Source organism: Stigmatopora argus, chromosome 13, assembly GCF_051989625.1.
Source record: "Stigmatopora argus isolate UIUO_Sarg chromosome 13, RoL_Sarg_1.0, whole genome shotgun sequence".
Taxonomy (NCBI): domain Eukaryota; kingdom Metazoa; phylum Chordata; class Actinopteri; order Syngnathiformes; family Syngnathidae; genus Stigmatopora; species Stigmatopora argus.
Genome location: NC_135399.1, coordinates 10,889,610 through 10,902,110, shown reverse-complemented (window position 1 = coordinate 10,902,110; position 12,501 = coordinate 10,889,610). Strand labels below are relative to the sequence as shown.

The 12,501-nt window shown below is 41.4% G+C and overlaps 1 protein-coding gene across 2 annotated transcripts in view; it reads right to left on the bottom strand.

The window, feature by feature from the left end:
• LOC144086623 (FERM, ARHGEF and pleckstrin domain-containing protein 1) overlaps nt 1–12,501 on the bottom strand; it is a 33,915-nt gene that overhangs the window by 7,324 nt on the left and 14,090 nt on the right. For both annotated transcript variants that reach the window (XM_077616583.1, XM_077616582.1), the window contains exons 3-20: nt 9,886–9,990; nt 9,721–9,763; nt 9,538–9,616; nt 9,287–9,384; nt 8,955–9,069; nt 8,173–8,320; nt 8,014–8,109; nt 7,773–7,936; nt 7,600–7,668; nt 7,456–7,531; nt 7,177–7,375; nt 4,014–4,201; nt 3,766–3,855; nt 2,079–2,212; nt 1,415–1,496; nt 917–1,154; nt 369–499; nt 215–283 (exon numbers count right to left, since the gene is read on the bottom strand). In XM_077616583.1, the coding sequence (XP_077472709.1) occupies nt 215–283; nt 369–499; nt 917–1,154; nt 1,415–1,496; nt 2,079–2,212; nt 3,766–3,855; nt 4,014–4,201; nt 7,177–7,375; nt 7,456–7,531; nt 7,600–7,668; nt 7,773–7,936; nt 8,014–8,109; nt 8,173–8,320; nt 8,955–9,069; nt 9,287–9,384; nt 9,538–9,616; nt 9,721–9,763; nt 9,886–9,990 (2,124 nt within the window). The remainder of the gene's footprint in view (nt 1–214; nt 284–368; nt 500–916; nt 1,155–1,414; nt 1,497–2,078; nt 2,213–3,765; nt 3,856–4,013; nt 4,202–7,176; nt 7,376–7,455; nt 7,532–7,599; nt 7,669–7,772; nt 7,937–8,013; nt 8,110–8,172; nt 8,321–8,954; nt 9,070–9,286; nt 9,385–9,537; nt 9,617–9,720; nt 9,764–9,885; nt 9,991–12,501) is intronic.

Genomic DNA, 12,501 nt, shown 5'->3' with positions numbered 1-12,501 from the left:
GGAAAAATTGAAATGATTGATTGTAGCAAATTTCAATGGTCAAAACATTTGCAGAATGCTAATCAATAATGTCATGTTAATACTGCACACTTATAGTGAATTTAAAGTAAAGAGATTATTTTGCTTTAAACACCACCAAGGCTATGAATAGTATATAAAACAATGGAGTTAGGAACGGTAAGATTTTGATCTAATCTGATCAAATGGGCCTTACCAAGAAAAACATTCGTTGCTGGAGGCCTTTCCCAGACAGTTTGCTAAGGCAGCCAAACCTGATAAACTCCTGAAAAAAAATCCAATCAGAATCACTTTTATTCATGAGTCTAAAAAAAACAATAATATATGTCGTCCAATGAATGTTTTCTTACCCGACCAGGAACAACCAGATTGTCCACTCCAATCAGATCTTTCTTCAGCTCTAAAAGCTTCTGAAAGTTTTCCATTTTCACAATACTGCCCTGGAGTAGCTCCACCACCTCAGAAGCATCTGCCAAAGCAGCTGCACACCAACCAGGAGGAGTGACAGTCATTCAAATTAATACTGTGATATGACTCATATACACAATGTAATGTTTTGTGAACCAAAAAGACAAAAAAGGTGTCCAAACTACGTCCCGTGAAACAAATGCAAGTTATGAAAATATAATCATATATGGCTCCCATTAGCAGCTTGAGTTCAACCTACACTCTGTTGCACTTTTCAGCTTTAACTCTGGGAGGAGGGAGTCACTTAAACAGTTTCTCTCCATTATCTTAGGGCTCAAAACCTGACAGCATGCTAAAATCAATCTAGGAAGCTATATAATTTCAGTATTTTATTTTACATTAATACATGTATGGATAAAAAAAATAAGTCAATGTGACAAATTTAGTTATCTGCATGTCCTGAATCGCGCTAAACAACTGTGTATGTTACCTCTGCAGTCCCTGAAGTCCACATGTGTTGCTGGGTAGTGTTTGCACAGACGTTCCAAGATATGCTTGTAGTGCACGAGGCGATGCAGAGGTCGCAGGATGAAGACGTTGAGGGGCACGTAGCACACCTTCTGCAATTCAAATTCCCGGCAGAGGCCTTCTAATCTGCGTGACGTCCTACACGCCTTCTCTAGCTCCATGAGGATGTCGCTCTGGTTATGCAGGTTGGCTGTTAAAGGCTGTGGATGAAGTTATAATTGTTAACTAATTGGCTACCTGGACGGCGTGTACAGTAATACCCCGTTTATCGCGGTTAATGGATTCCAAGACCTGCCGAAATAGGTGAATAACTGCACAATAAACTTTTCCTATCTATTTTACGGATCCGAGCCGCGATGTGGTGAATCTGCAATCGTCGACCCGCGAATTGGCGAGGTATTACTGTAATCAATTTCGATTTTGGGCGCCGGAAACATGATAACAATGTTACAACACTCACCTTCAAACCTTGCAAGTTCTTCAGCATGACATCCCCAATGCGCTGGTAGTCTCCTTTAATGTGAGCATTGGAACGCCCTTCCCTGAGCAAACACGACACTTTCAATTAGTTAATTACAGTTTTGCCTCGAATTCCTTTGAGAATGAATTACCAGGGAAAAAAACCTTGATATTTAAAGAGTTAGCCACAAGGTGTCACCTTTGAGTTCCAACACAAATTACAGCAGCACTGTACATAAATCATCTAAGCATCCCACTGTATTGCATCTTTCTGGCCATTTCAAGAATATTTTCTGGTCCAACCTAGGTGACTTACATCACATTACAAATGTTTTACACGTGTCTACTAACCTTTAAAGATCTTTGTCAGCGCAAGTTATTTGTGCGTGCAATTATATCAAGTCAGCAGACTAATTTATGTTGGCATTTGGAGTTTACATCTACAAAAGCCTACAGTCACCCAGACTTAACACATGAGTCAACACTACGTGTTTTGGGGAAAGCAAAACATCATTAAAAGAAATCAGGCAGCCGAAACCCGACGGCGAGCAAATATCTGCCTCATGCGGCATGCCAGTTACCATAGCGACAACATCTCCTGCTGTCATCAAGCAAAAGGAAGACCAAAACAGGTTACGTTTTTTTTTTTAAACTGCCATTCTCACCACAAAGCCAGCCTCTGTTCCACCTCCCTGAGAAAACCCGTGTGAAACTTGTGCAGCGGCTCAAGCGTGGAAAAAATGGCCTTCTTGAAAGACTCTGGGGCTTCCTCTTCCTGTTCAATGATGTTCTGGAAAGACTGAAAATCCCCCCCACGAACAGAAGAAAAAAGTCAGAAAGTTCCAGTACCATCTTTTCTATTGTCATTTTAAGATGGAATCAGAAAAATATCAGAATGAAGAACAAGAAAAAGGATAGTGACTAAAGAATGTTCACTGAGCAAATATTGAATTATTAAAATCCTAGTCAAAATGTAATAGTAATACATTTAAATCTGATGTCAAAGTGGAAGATGACTAAGATATAGTGTCCAATTTCATAGAATTATTCATATCTTGCACAGTTTTAAGGAAGCATCATCTTATGCACCCTCTTGATAATTTAAGAGACAAAATCTATAACATTTCAATGAATTATGCATTTAGAGTATTGCATAAGTATGCTCCTTTTGACAGTATATATAAATATATTTGGGTTTGACTTTATGGCTTTCTTTTATTGACTGATTTTTTTTGTTAAAGAATTTACTGTTTTCCTTCTGTATGTTGTTAAAGATGTAAATACATTTGAAAAAGAAAAGAAAATATTAAAGCGAATATTGACTATTAAGAGCAGATTCAGGCAAATTTTAGCTGAACTATGTTCATTCAATGAACTGCTTGTTTAACTGTGTATGAGCCTTGTGATTGGATGCCAATCATTCCAAGTCAAATAGACTTAGGTATATTAGGTATTCAACTTTTGACATTTTTTAAGTCAAAACCAACAACTGAACTTTAGTTGGACTGGTGTGCTATATATATTTGAATTCCCGGATGAGGGATTATAATCCATTTGATAATAAAATATTAAATTGCATACAGGCAGTGGAAGATCTTCATTTAAAAGCTGACATGTCGAGAAAAGGTCTACGGGTGCGCGGCGAACCAGCAGTTTAGATGACTTCACCAGCAATGATTTGAGGGATTTAGAAAGATGGAGTGCATGGCTGAAAAATAGATGGGACACGAGCCAAGCCAAATATTTATGAGAAGGAAGAGAGCTCTGGCTCAAGATACCAAGGTGATAAAAGTGTCAGGGATGAGTGAATGACGTGGTTTGCGGCACAATTTCAAATATACATGACAACGATATTAAGAACACCCATGATTGAGTGAATAAATGATGACACTTGGTACTTTTAGGCTGCCTTTTGTCCTTCAGATGGTTAACAGATAGATAGATGGATATATATAATATAATTCAATAAAATATAACTTTTAACACAGCGTTTTTTAAGCATAATGTTGCAACTATTGTAAATAATTCTACATTTGCTCAAAGTGCCGACAAAGTCAATATTTTTCATGCTTGAGCCAGTGTTAATTCTACATAAAGTCAGAGATAGTTTTGTAAATCTCTTTTAAAAAATACATCGGTGGCCTCGATTGGATACTTCCGAGTGTGCAGAATGGGTATGAAAATGTAATCTTTCCAAATATGCCCGTGTCATCGTTTGCCTCAATCTCTTGGCGGGCGCTCAGCAATGGAGCAGCTAAGCCAGATAATCAATGACATCTCCCCCAGAGGACGGCGAGAGGAGAAAAAACAAAGAGTAAAAGCGACACGTCAGGTGCCCCGGTTTCGTCTTACCACGGTCACCACCTCCAAGTCCTTGACGTACGTCCTCTCTGTGGTCAGCAACTCCTTGGCGATGAAGTAGGCCCTGTCTGTCGGGAACCTCTGCGGAGGCATCAAACATACACAGTGGTCACCAAAGACTAATTAAACCAACAAATGTGTCCTAGTCGTGTAACATTGGCTATAAAACAAACTAACATGGACAAAAGACTTCACAGGCATTTATCGATCTGATGCGTACGACTGGACAGAGCACAAACCTTCCGGCGCACCTCGTCTTCATCATCTGTGCGAATGCTGCAAGCGTCATTGAGGAGGGGGCTGGTGAGAGGCGAAGGTTGCCGGACGTCCGGACTCTGACTGCCCACCTCCAGAGACGTCTGGCCATTGAGCAGACCGTGCGATTGCGCGGACGACGTGGACAGGTACGGACTGCTTGTCAGTCCTCCTATTGGAAAGATAGGAGTGTAAACTCAGCAATGTCAATGATTTGTTTGGGCTGCCTTACATTCACTTAATTTAATTGCGTGAGTTGTAGACCAATACAACTCCTAGAAAAGAGCAAACTACAGTTATGGACAGAATCTGAGGGACCATTGGAGTTTCCCTTGTTAAAAGGATAACCCAGGCACTGTCTGTACAAGTGAAACATCAGTCTTGTTGACTCACTCAGTAATCCAGACAGCATGGGCAGGCTTTGTGCAATAAAAACATACCGCAAAAACACTACACTCACCGGTCCCATTAGAATCAACTGCACATGCTCATGAGATCCAATACATGAACTGTAGAACATTTTGTCACTGAGTCATTCAATATGTGCAGGTTTTTTTTTTAATTCCTGCATTGGCCAATTCAGTAATTAAATCTAAAAATACATCATGTTAATTATGTTCTTGTACTGGATCAGTATGTTGTCATCTACAACACCACAACAGTAATTACATTGACTTCGCTTTGGTTGGGGATTTACTGTAAACAGTGAAGTAGGAAGAATCATAAACCGCAAACCATGACAAAGCAACAGGAAATTACCACCACAAGTATTAAACCACACTACAGTTTACACTTATACTACAACTATTAAAGAGAGGAACAGGTACTGCAAAACGGCATTGAGTGTGAACAAAGATCTCTTGATACCAAAAGAAGATTCTGGACTATGACCTCATAAAAGCAATTTCTTTTATTTACATATATATTGTGTGTGAATGTTAGATTCATGCAAATCTTAAGACAAGCAGCACATGAACACAAGAGTGAAGATGCAAAGGGAGTGCAGATAAAAGGAGGGAATTCATGCTAACAAACACATTAACCTTAATTAAGAGTGCACAAAAATGGGCAGATGTTCAAATTATAAATGCATGCACTAAAGAGAGTGAAACATGAAGCAAGTCCCCACTAAAATGGCATAACATCCAAATGCAGATTGAACAGTAAATATGATGTCATGCCACAGAGTTGAACATTTACAAGAATTAAAAAAAAATAGAACATCCAAAGTTGAGTTTACTGGACATGGAGTAACAGATTGAAAGTGAAAAAGAAAAGAAAAGATAGACAACAGCTTCATGCAAAGAGACATAAAAAGATCAAATACATTGAAAACAAAAAGGAAACATGCAGACAAAGCAGAAAAATAACCAAAAAATGGAAACAAAGTGCATGTTGTACTTTGAAGTGACTTGGTCTACCTTGAGATGGTTGGTGCAAACAATTTGAGTAACTTTGAACTGTGGGACAGATCAACCTTCACTTCAGTCTGAACAAGCCACCACTGGTATTTCATGTTGCCCAAGATTGTAGGCGTAAAAAGGACATGTTTTGAATGTTGTTCCTTGTCCGACCACGATTAATCATGGCAGTTAAAAAGAAAAAGTACATGGGTTTTTGGACCGCACAATAAATATTAACTATCAAAAATATTTTTTCTGAGGGATGGAACTCTGTCTCTGCACCACAACAAGGTACTGATTCACATTGCACAGTCACATGCTATTCAAACAATAACTCAAAAATTGCATTAGAGTTAGTGCCTAATGGGCATAATGTTCACTTGTAGCAGAAGGATATCTAAATATACTACTTATTTTAGGGTTTTTCCATCTCTATTGGAAGTCATAAGGCATTTCAATAAACCACAAAGAGCAAAAAAATAAGCAAAAATTCTCTGGAGTTTTGCTACAATATTGAATGTCAACATGGCACTTGTGGTTTCATGGGAAGCTTTGAAGTCATTGTCTGCAATTGACATTGACAGACACCCAATCTATTTCAACAGGGAGGTCTGGCTTTGAGCATTTACTGCCAGATCATTTGTGAAAAATATCCCTATTTCTAAAGACTTGAAGCCCAGTAGATATGGGCCTTTGCGAACGACAAAGACAGTAGAACCTCCGAAGACAAACCTAATTCATTCTAGTGTGACAATAGACACTGGAAATATGGAAAAGTGGAAAAACTAGAGGTTATTCACACAGTGAAGTTGAACTGGACTATTACAGTTATGACACAGGAAATCGGAAAATTCCTTTTAATTTACTGTTGATTTTTTTTTAAACTAGCCACTGATTATTTGGACGCACTCCTCATCACTGAAGGTGTGGCACGCGTCTTCGTCCGCCTCCTCGTCTAGTTGGAGGCTACCAAAGGAATACTTGCTTTTCGGTAGGTGTGAAGTGGCCTGAGCCAAATCCCCAAACATGAGTTGTCTGTTACTCCCCTCTACCTCAGACTCCGACTCCGAAGCGCTAGTGTTACAGCCTTCGCTAAACTGAACCGCCCCCACGTGCGCGACTCCAACCTGCCGTTTACCTCCCGAGCTGGTTTTAGTTCTGCCCGGGGCTGAGAGCCCGTTAGCTATCATGCGGCGCTCGAGGGCAGCCATTCTCTCAGTTGGAGACAGCACGGGTGGCGGTTCTCTCTTGGGAGAGTATGCTGTTGAATTTAAGTCGGCGGGAGGCCGTTGTTTGCCTTTGTGGTGCTTTCGAGAGCGGTGAGAACGGCTTGGGGCGGCTCCGGCTCCGTAGCCATTCTGTTCAACGTGACTGACTGACCCATGAGGATGAAAAGTGCCCGTTACAGAGAGAATCTGATTCCCGGTTACTTGTTGAACTGTGACCGGGCTGCTGCTGTGTTTATTTCTACTGTGTGTCCTTTCTATGCTAGGACTCCTAAACTCAGGGATCAGACCGCATTTAGATGACTTAGTGTGCTCCATGTACTGCCTCAAACCCTGAAACTCCTCCTGGTGGAGCTGCACAGGCCTGTGTATTTCTCCCGAGTCAGACCCACACTGATACGGAACCTGCTCCCTGCAGCTCTCAGTCCAAACAAACACATCCCTGCTTAGATCATAGTGCCTATCTTTCTCTATGTAAATAGAAGGTATGTCGCCTTTCGCGGACAGAGAAGTTGAACCTGTTGCCAGATGGTCGAGATGAGCCGGCCGACTCCAGGCTCTTGTCTCAGCTTTCCCGGGCGGAGATCTGTCTTCGTGGCTGTTGTTCTGGTGAGCTGGGCTCACCGGCGCTTCGGGTGTTTCTTTTGAACTCAATAATGCTGACTCCTTCCATTGGTGCTGTGATGGAGTGTCAACTCGGTCCCCGAAAGCACCGCTCTAGAGAAGAGATTTAAACATGCTGATTTGTTTAACTGAGTTTTACAGAGCACAAAACATTCCATTAAAACTCCACTCACTTCTTTTGGCACATTTTGGTGGTGTGGTGAAAGCAAAGGCGACAGGCGGCTGTTTTGTTGTACTCGACTGTGTTTCCTAGCAGTCAAAACCAGTGTTAAAAGCAAGACTCTAGGATCAAATGTGTCAAATCGCCTTTATTTTACCTTTCGAAAGGAAGCTTTTTAAATTCGGCCTCCTTCACAAAGTCAATCACCTGCTTCTGCGTGCGGCCGCTGTTGAGACAGGCAAAGGTACTGAAGGAGACTATTCAGACATGTAGAATTATCTGTGTTATCCCGAAAGGAAAAAAAAGCAGCCTGTTGCCCATTTATGTTACCTGAATCTGAAAGAGGAGCCTCGTGTGAACAGCACAGGTTTGGGCTTGGGTTTGGGTTCCTCAAACAGCCGGAAGAAGGCGTGGTATTCCACACAGATCTTCCAAAAGACTTTACAACAGTCTCTGCTGGCCATCAAGAACTCCAGAGTGTCTTGATAGGAACTCTGGAGAACACAGGCACAACAAATGCATTGCAAAATTTGCTTTATTTTTGAGCATTCATTTCAGCGAGTGAACTTACATTCCCATCAGCCCTGAGCTTAATAAGGAATCGTTTCCTCTTGAAGCTCAATTTCCGCACTTTCGACCAGTTGAAAGAGTTAATCTTTGTATGCCCCTGTGGAGATGTATACGATAAAGTCAACCTATGATCTACAATAGTTCTTCTAGCAAAGCTCACCTGTAAGACCAGGACACCCGTGTGTGCCACAGCAAGGCTTAGCCGCGAACCTTCACGGTCTTTGGCTGGGTGGAGACGAATCCCGTACATTTCCAGGCGGCGTGCCACTTCCAGCAACTGGAAGTCAGATTCGGCCGGTGTCTGACCACTATCAAAACGAGTGTACATTGATTAAAACACTTTACGCTATTGATTGATTCCTAATTAAAATATTGTGAATGGATGCAGGTCAATTGTGTTCACGTGCAATTTGGCAAAGTTAAGAAAGGAATGAGCAGCTATTCTTATCAGCAAAGAAACCTTCCTTCAGCTAGCGTACAGTGATTAATGAGCTGCTAATCTCCACGCACTAACACTGCTTTAGTTATCAGCTGAGACCTTTAGGGGGGAAAAAATAAGTGAAAGGAGGAAGTGCATTAAAAAGGAGCTCCTTTTGAAGAGTAGATGTTCACCCGTGGTGAAATCATTTTGAGCTGTTGCTTTTGGCTTGAATTCAAACCTTGTGAAAAAGGACCCCTGGGTTTCACACAACAACCCCGAATCGAACCTTAAACTTTGAAAATGTGCTGGCAACAGCTGTGAATTATTTGGTGCATGAAAACTCATTTTCACTGGGCAGTGGACAAATAAATCCACGTATGGTGCCTTTAGAAATAAAGACTATGGAGCAGGGGTGCTCATATATTTGTGTGTATGGGGGTGGTCACTCAGCACTAAACAGCAAAAACTTGGGGGACTTTATAGGAATTAATTAAATAACTATTTGGAAATCCCTTGCTTACATATTCATCGAGTGGAACTCCATGATCTTGTCGATCAAGGGCATCTGGTCAGGAATGTACTTATTGTTGAGGAGATGTGACCGGCACTGGCTCTCCTCAAAGTCACCAATCTCAGCTGAAAAGGGAAAAAAATGACAAGGTTAAGTAAGACAAGCAGGGGTGGGATTATATTAAGACACGCCTCACAAAGCACTCGGGGCCAATACGTGTATTAAAAAAGGATGAGCCTATTGTGAGGCACTAATTGAAAACACACACTTGAGTCAGAAAGCATACTAGTGTCTGTAATTTATTGGTCTGCAGGCTAAAAAAGGGAACACTTAAGAACTCACACTGCATAATGTGAGAGACCATCAGGGCAGCACTGGTGTCATTGGAAGTCAGACGCCCGCTGGAAATATCGTTTTTAATCTGGAGGGAAAACAAATACCTGGAAAAAAACAATTTAAATTCCATATTATACAACTTTAAGCGAACTCCACGTGAAGGTACCAAAATGTCTTTAAACCACCATATAACAAAGTAGAGTCAATGCCAACCTAATGAGGCGAACATAGTTTTATTAATGCGGAAAGAAACCCACCGAGTCAGCTCCTCAAGCAGCTGGGTATGGTCTGGAGGGAAATATTTCACAGCAAACCTCAATGTCGTGTATTTTGGTCCTGTTAGGAACATGAGGTATCAAAATAGAATTTGCCACAACCTTGTCAGACTTGCACCTTAATGAAAACATCCATTTCTGAACACGCAAAAAAAAAATACTCACGTCTGAGCTGCTTCATAATAGGCTTGATAGGATCCAGCCAAACCTGTTGAGAAGATAAAATCAACATGTATTGGTCATGAGAAGATGAGAAGAGAGAATTCCTGGTTTGATAAAACAGCCTAGTTCACAATTATCCATTTGACTTTACATGTCCTGTTTGCTCACCGTTATCTTTTGATGGTTTTGAAACTCCAGCCCGAAGTAATCGCCCTCGATGAGATTCATGTGGGTGCACACTAGGTCGAATAGGACCTTGCCAGAAGCTTTTACCTGTGGGTCAGGGGAGAAATCAAACAAAAGGATATGATGGACATGAAGCGTTAAAATTGGCCCAATGGCATGATGACATTTTACTTTCTCATTCAAATAACCAGTTTTGGTCTTCAGTTCATGGGCAGTAGCAGCGCTACTATCTTAACTGTATTTTTCAGTTTTCATAATGAAAATCAATGAAATGTGTCACAATAGTAGTTAAAATACATTTAAACTGACTATATTTTCTGAGTAGCTTTCGTAACTCTGCTGATAACAATCGACTAGACTCCAAGTGGCCTGTTGTAAACGGACAATAAAAGAAAAACAAAGGAGGATTCCACGTTGGGGACAAGTAAAAACCCTGGAGCTTAATGACACCAAGTGGAAAACAAGTCTGAACTTCTCCATGAACTCCACCCCACTCACAAAGAAAGGCACGACTACAAAGCCTACTTCCCTGCTTGTTGCAACACACGCGACGAGCCGTTTTATGACAAACTATCTGTGTGGTTGTTTCCGGGGCAATGACGCACAAATAAAGCAAACATGGACGGTAACACTTCTATGGCAGCGACCTAAACTCACCTCTCGTAGGAGAAAACTGCACAGGATTGCCGCAGGCCGAATGCTTCCTTGTGATTGGTCAGCACAAACAAGGGAGTGCATTACATTATGAGTGAAAATCCCCCTAACTTGGCTAATGATCTACTTTTGGGTGAGGGAAATTTTCCAGCGAGCAGAGTCAACTCTAATTTTACACCTCAAGATAGACAGTTAAACCCCCTTGTTACAAGTCAACCAAGTCTGAAGTCTTAGTGTGCTCTGTTAGTATTTAATGCTCCATCAATGAAAACCAAAGCAGCAGCTTAGTGTAAAAAGCTAGACTTCCACGCCCAAATCTATAATCTTCCTCTAACAACCTTCGCTTTACATCATGTCAATATCACAGTGTACATACAGAGCCTGCATGGCGACACATTTTTGTACAACTTAGTAAATTTCAATATCAGAGCAGCAAGAGCAAGAGGTGAAAACAATAAAAGTTAAGCAGCGCTTTTGTCAGGCTGAAGCACTCTCATATCCTGTCTTGTAAATCTACTGTCACTAGAAAATAAGGCAGCATCCGAGCCGAGATGCGTGAGGCTGCAGGCCGATTAGATTTGGGGGGCTGATTAAATGCAGCTGTTGCACTTTGGAGACACGGTGCAAGTGGTCCACGCTGCAATATTTGAAGCAAAAAGGAGGTTTCTTTGGAAAAAGCTTCACTCATTATGTGACGGTACTCGTGCAAACACTGACACAGCATCATCGAAATGTAAGAGTATCATATCGGTACTGACAGGTCTTGGGCACCTTGTCATTAGACATGGAATTAACATTTTTTTCATTCATGAATTCATTTTCAACACCATTTATCCTTGTAATGCTTGCGGATGCAATAAAAAACATCGATTCAAATCTGACTGTGGTGTTGAAATCCATTTCCTTTGGCACAAGCACATTCTGTCTAAATGAAGATGCAGATTTTCTCATTAATCTGATGGCCCCTCCAGATCTTCATTTGATTCAGGTGTGGTAGAGGAAAGAAATATGGAAAGCAGACTGGATAGATGCACTCGAAGACCAGAGTTGGGCACCCCTGCTCATGAAGATAAACTCTGTGCACCATCTGTTGGAATGAAACCCCGCACTCACTGCAGTCCTTTGTGAAATTGGTCAAAGACCCCTGCTCTGTTCTTATTTGGTACCAGGGAGGGAGAATGTTAGGAGTGTCAGGGCTCATTAGGTTTTGACATAAGGGTGTTGATTCTGTTTACATGTGTTGCACCACTTGAAATCATCCACGCACCACTACACTGACCTCCAAATGCCTCCTCCCCAGCTGACGGAGGATGTCTAAACAAAGATGACAAATGTCTGCATCCATTGGGCTTCCACTGCAGGGCAAATAACAACAAAAACCCTCACCAAAGAGACCAAAAATAAATCAGCTCCTCTAGCAAATACCAGCCATGAAGGGTCAGATAATTCTATTATAATCCCTGCTAATTTTGGTAGATGTTGGAATGATCCAGTTCACCCATGATGTGCCAGCCTTATCAGAATTTACCCACACCACCCCCAACACTCCACTGATGTGTGCGTAAACAAACTGTGATTGCCTGTAGGCTCAGGCGGAACAAAGCAAAGCTTGTCACGGGCCACTACAGTAGTAATTGATGGTATTTAAGACAGATTCTTAGCCTTGGTTAGACAAAATATTTACTCTGATTTAAAAACTGGTCACAACTATGTGTTTCCAAGCATCCAGTGGTCTTCCTGGCTTGGTTTTAACTGATGGAATAGCAGAACATCAGTCACACAGTGAGAGGCATAGACCTGTGAGGCCTATCATGATAGACTGAAGGTCAAGGATGACAATGATTTAAAGGCTGGGATGCAGCAAGAGCAATAATATTGCCAAGAACATTGATTGTCTTCCAGGCAATGCGACTTCAACACCAGTGCGGCAGACAAATCTGGATG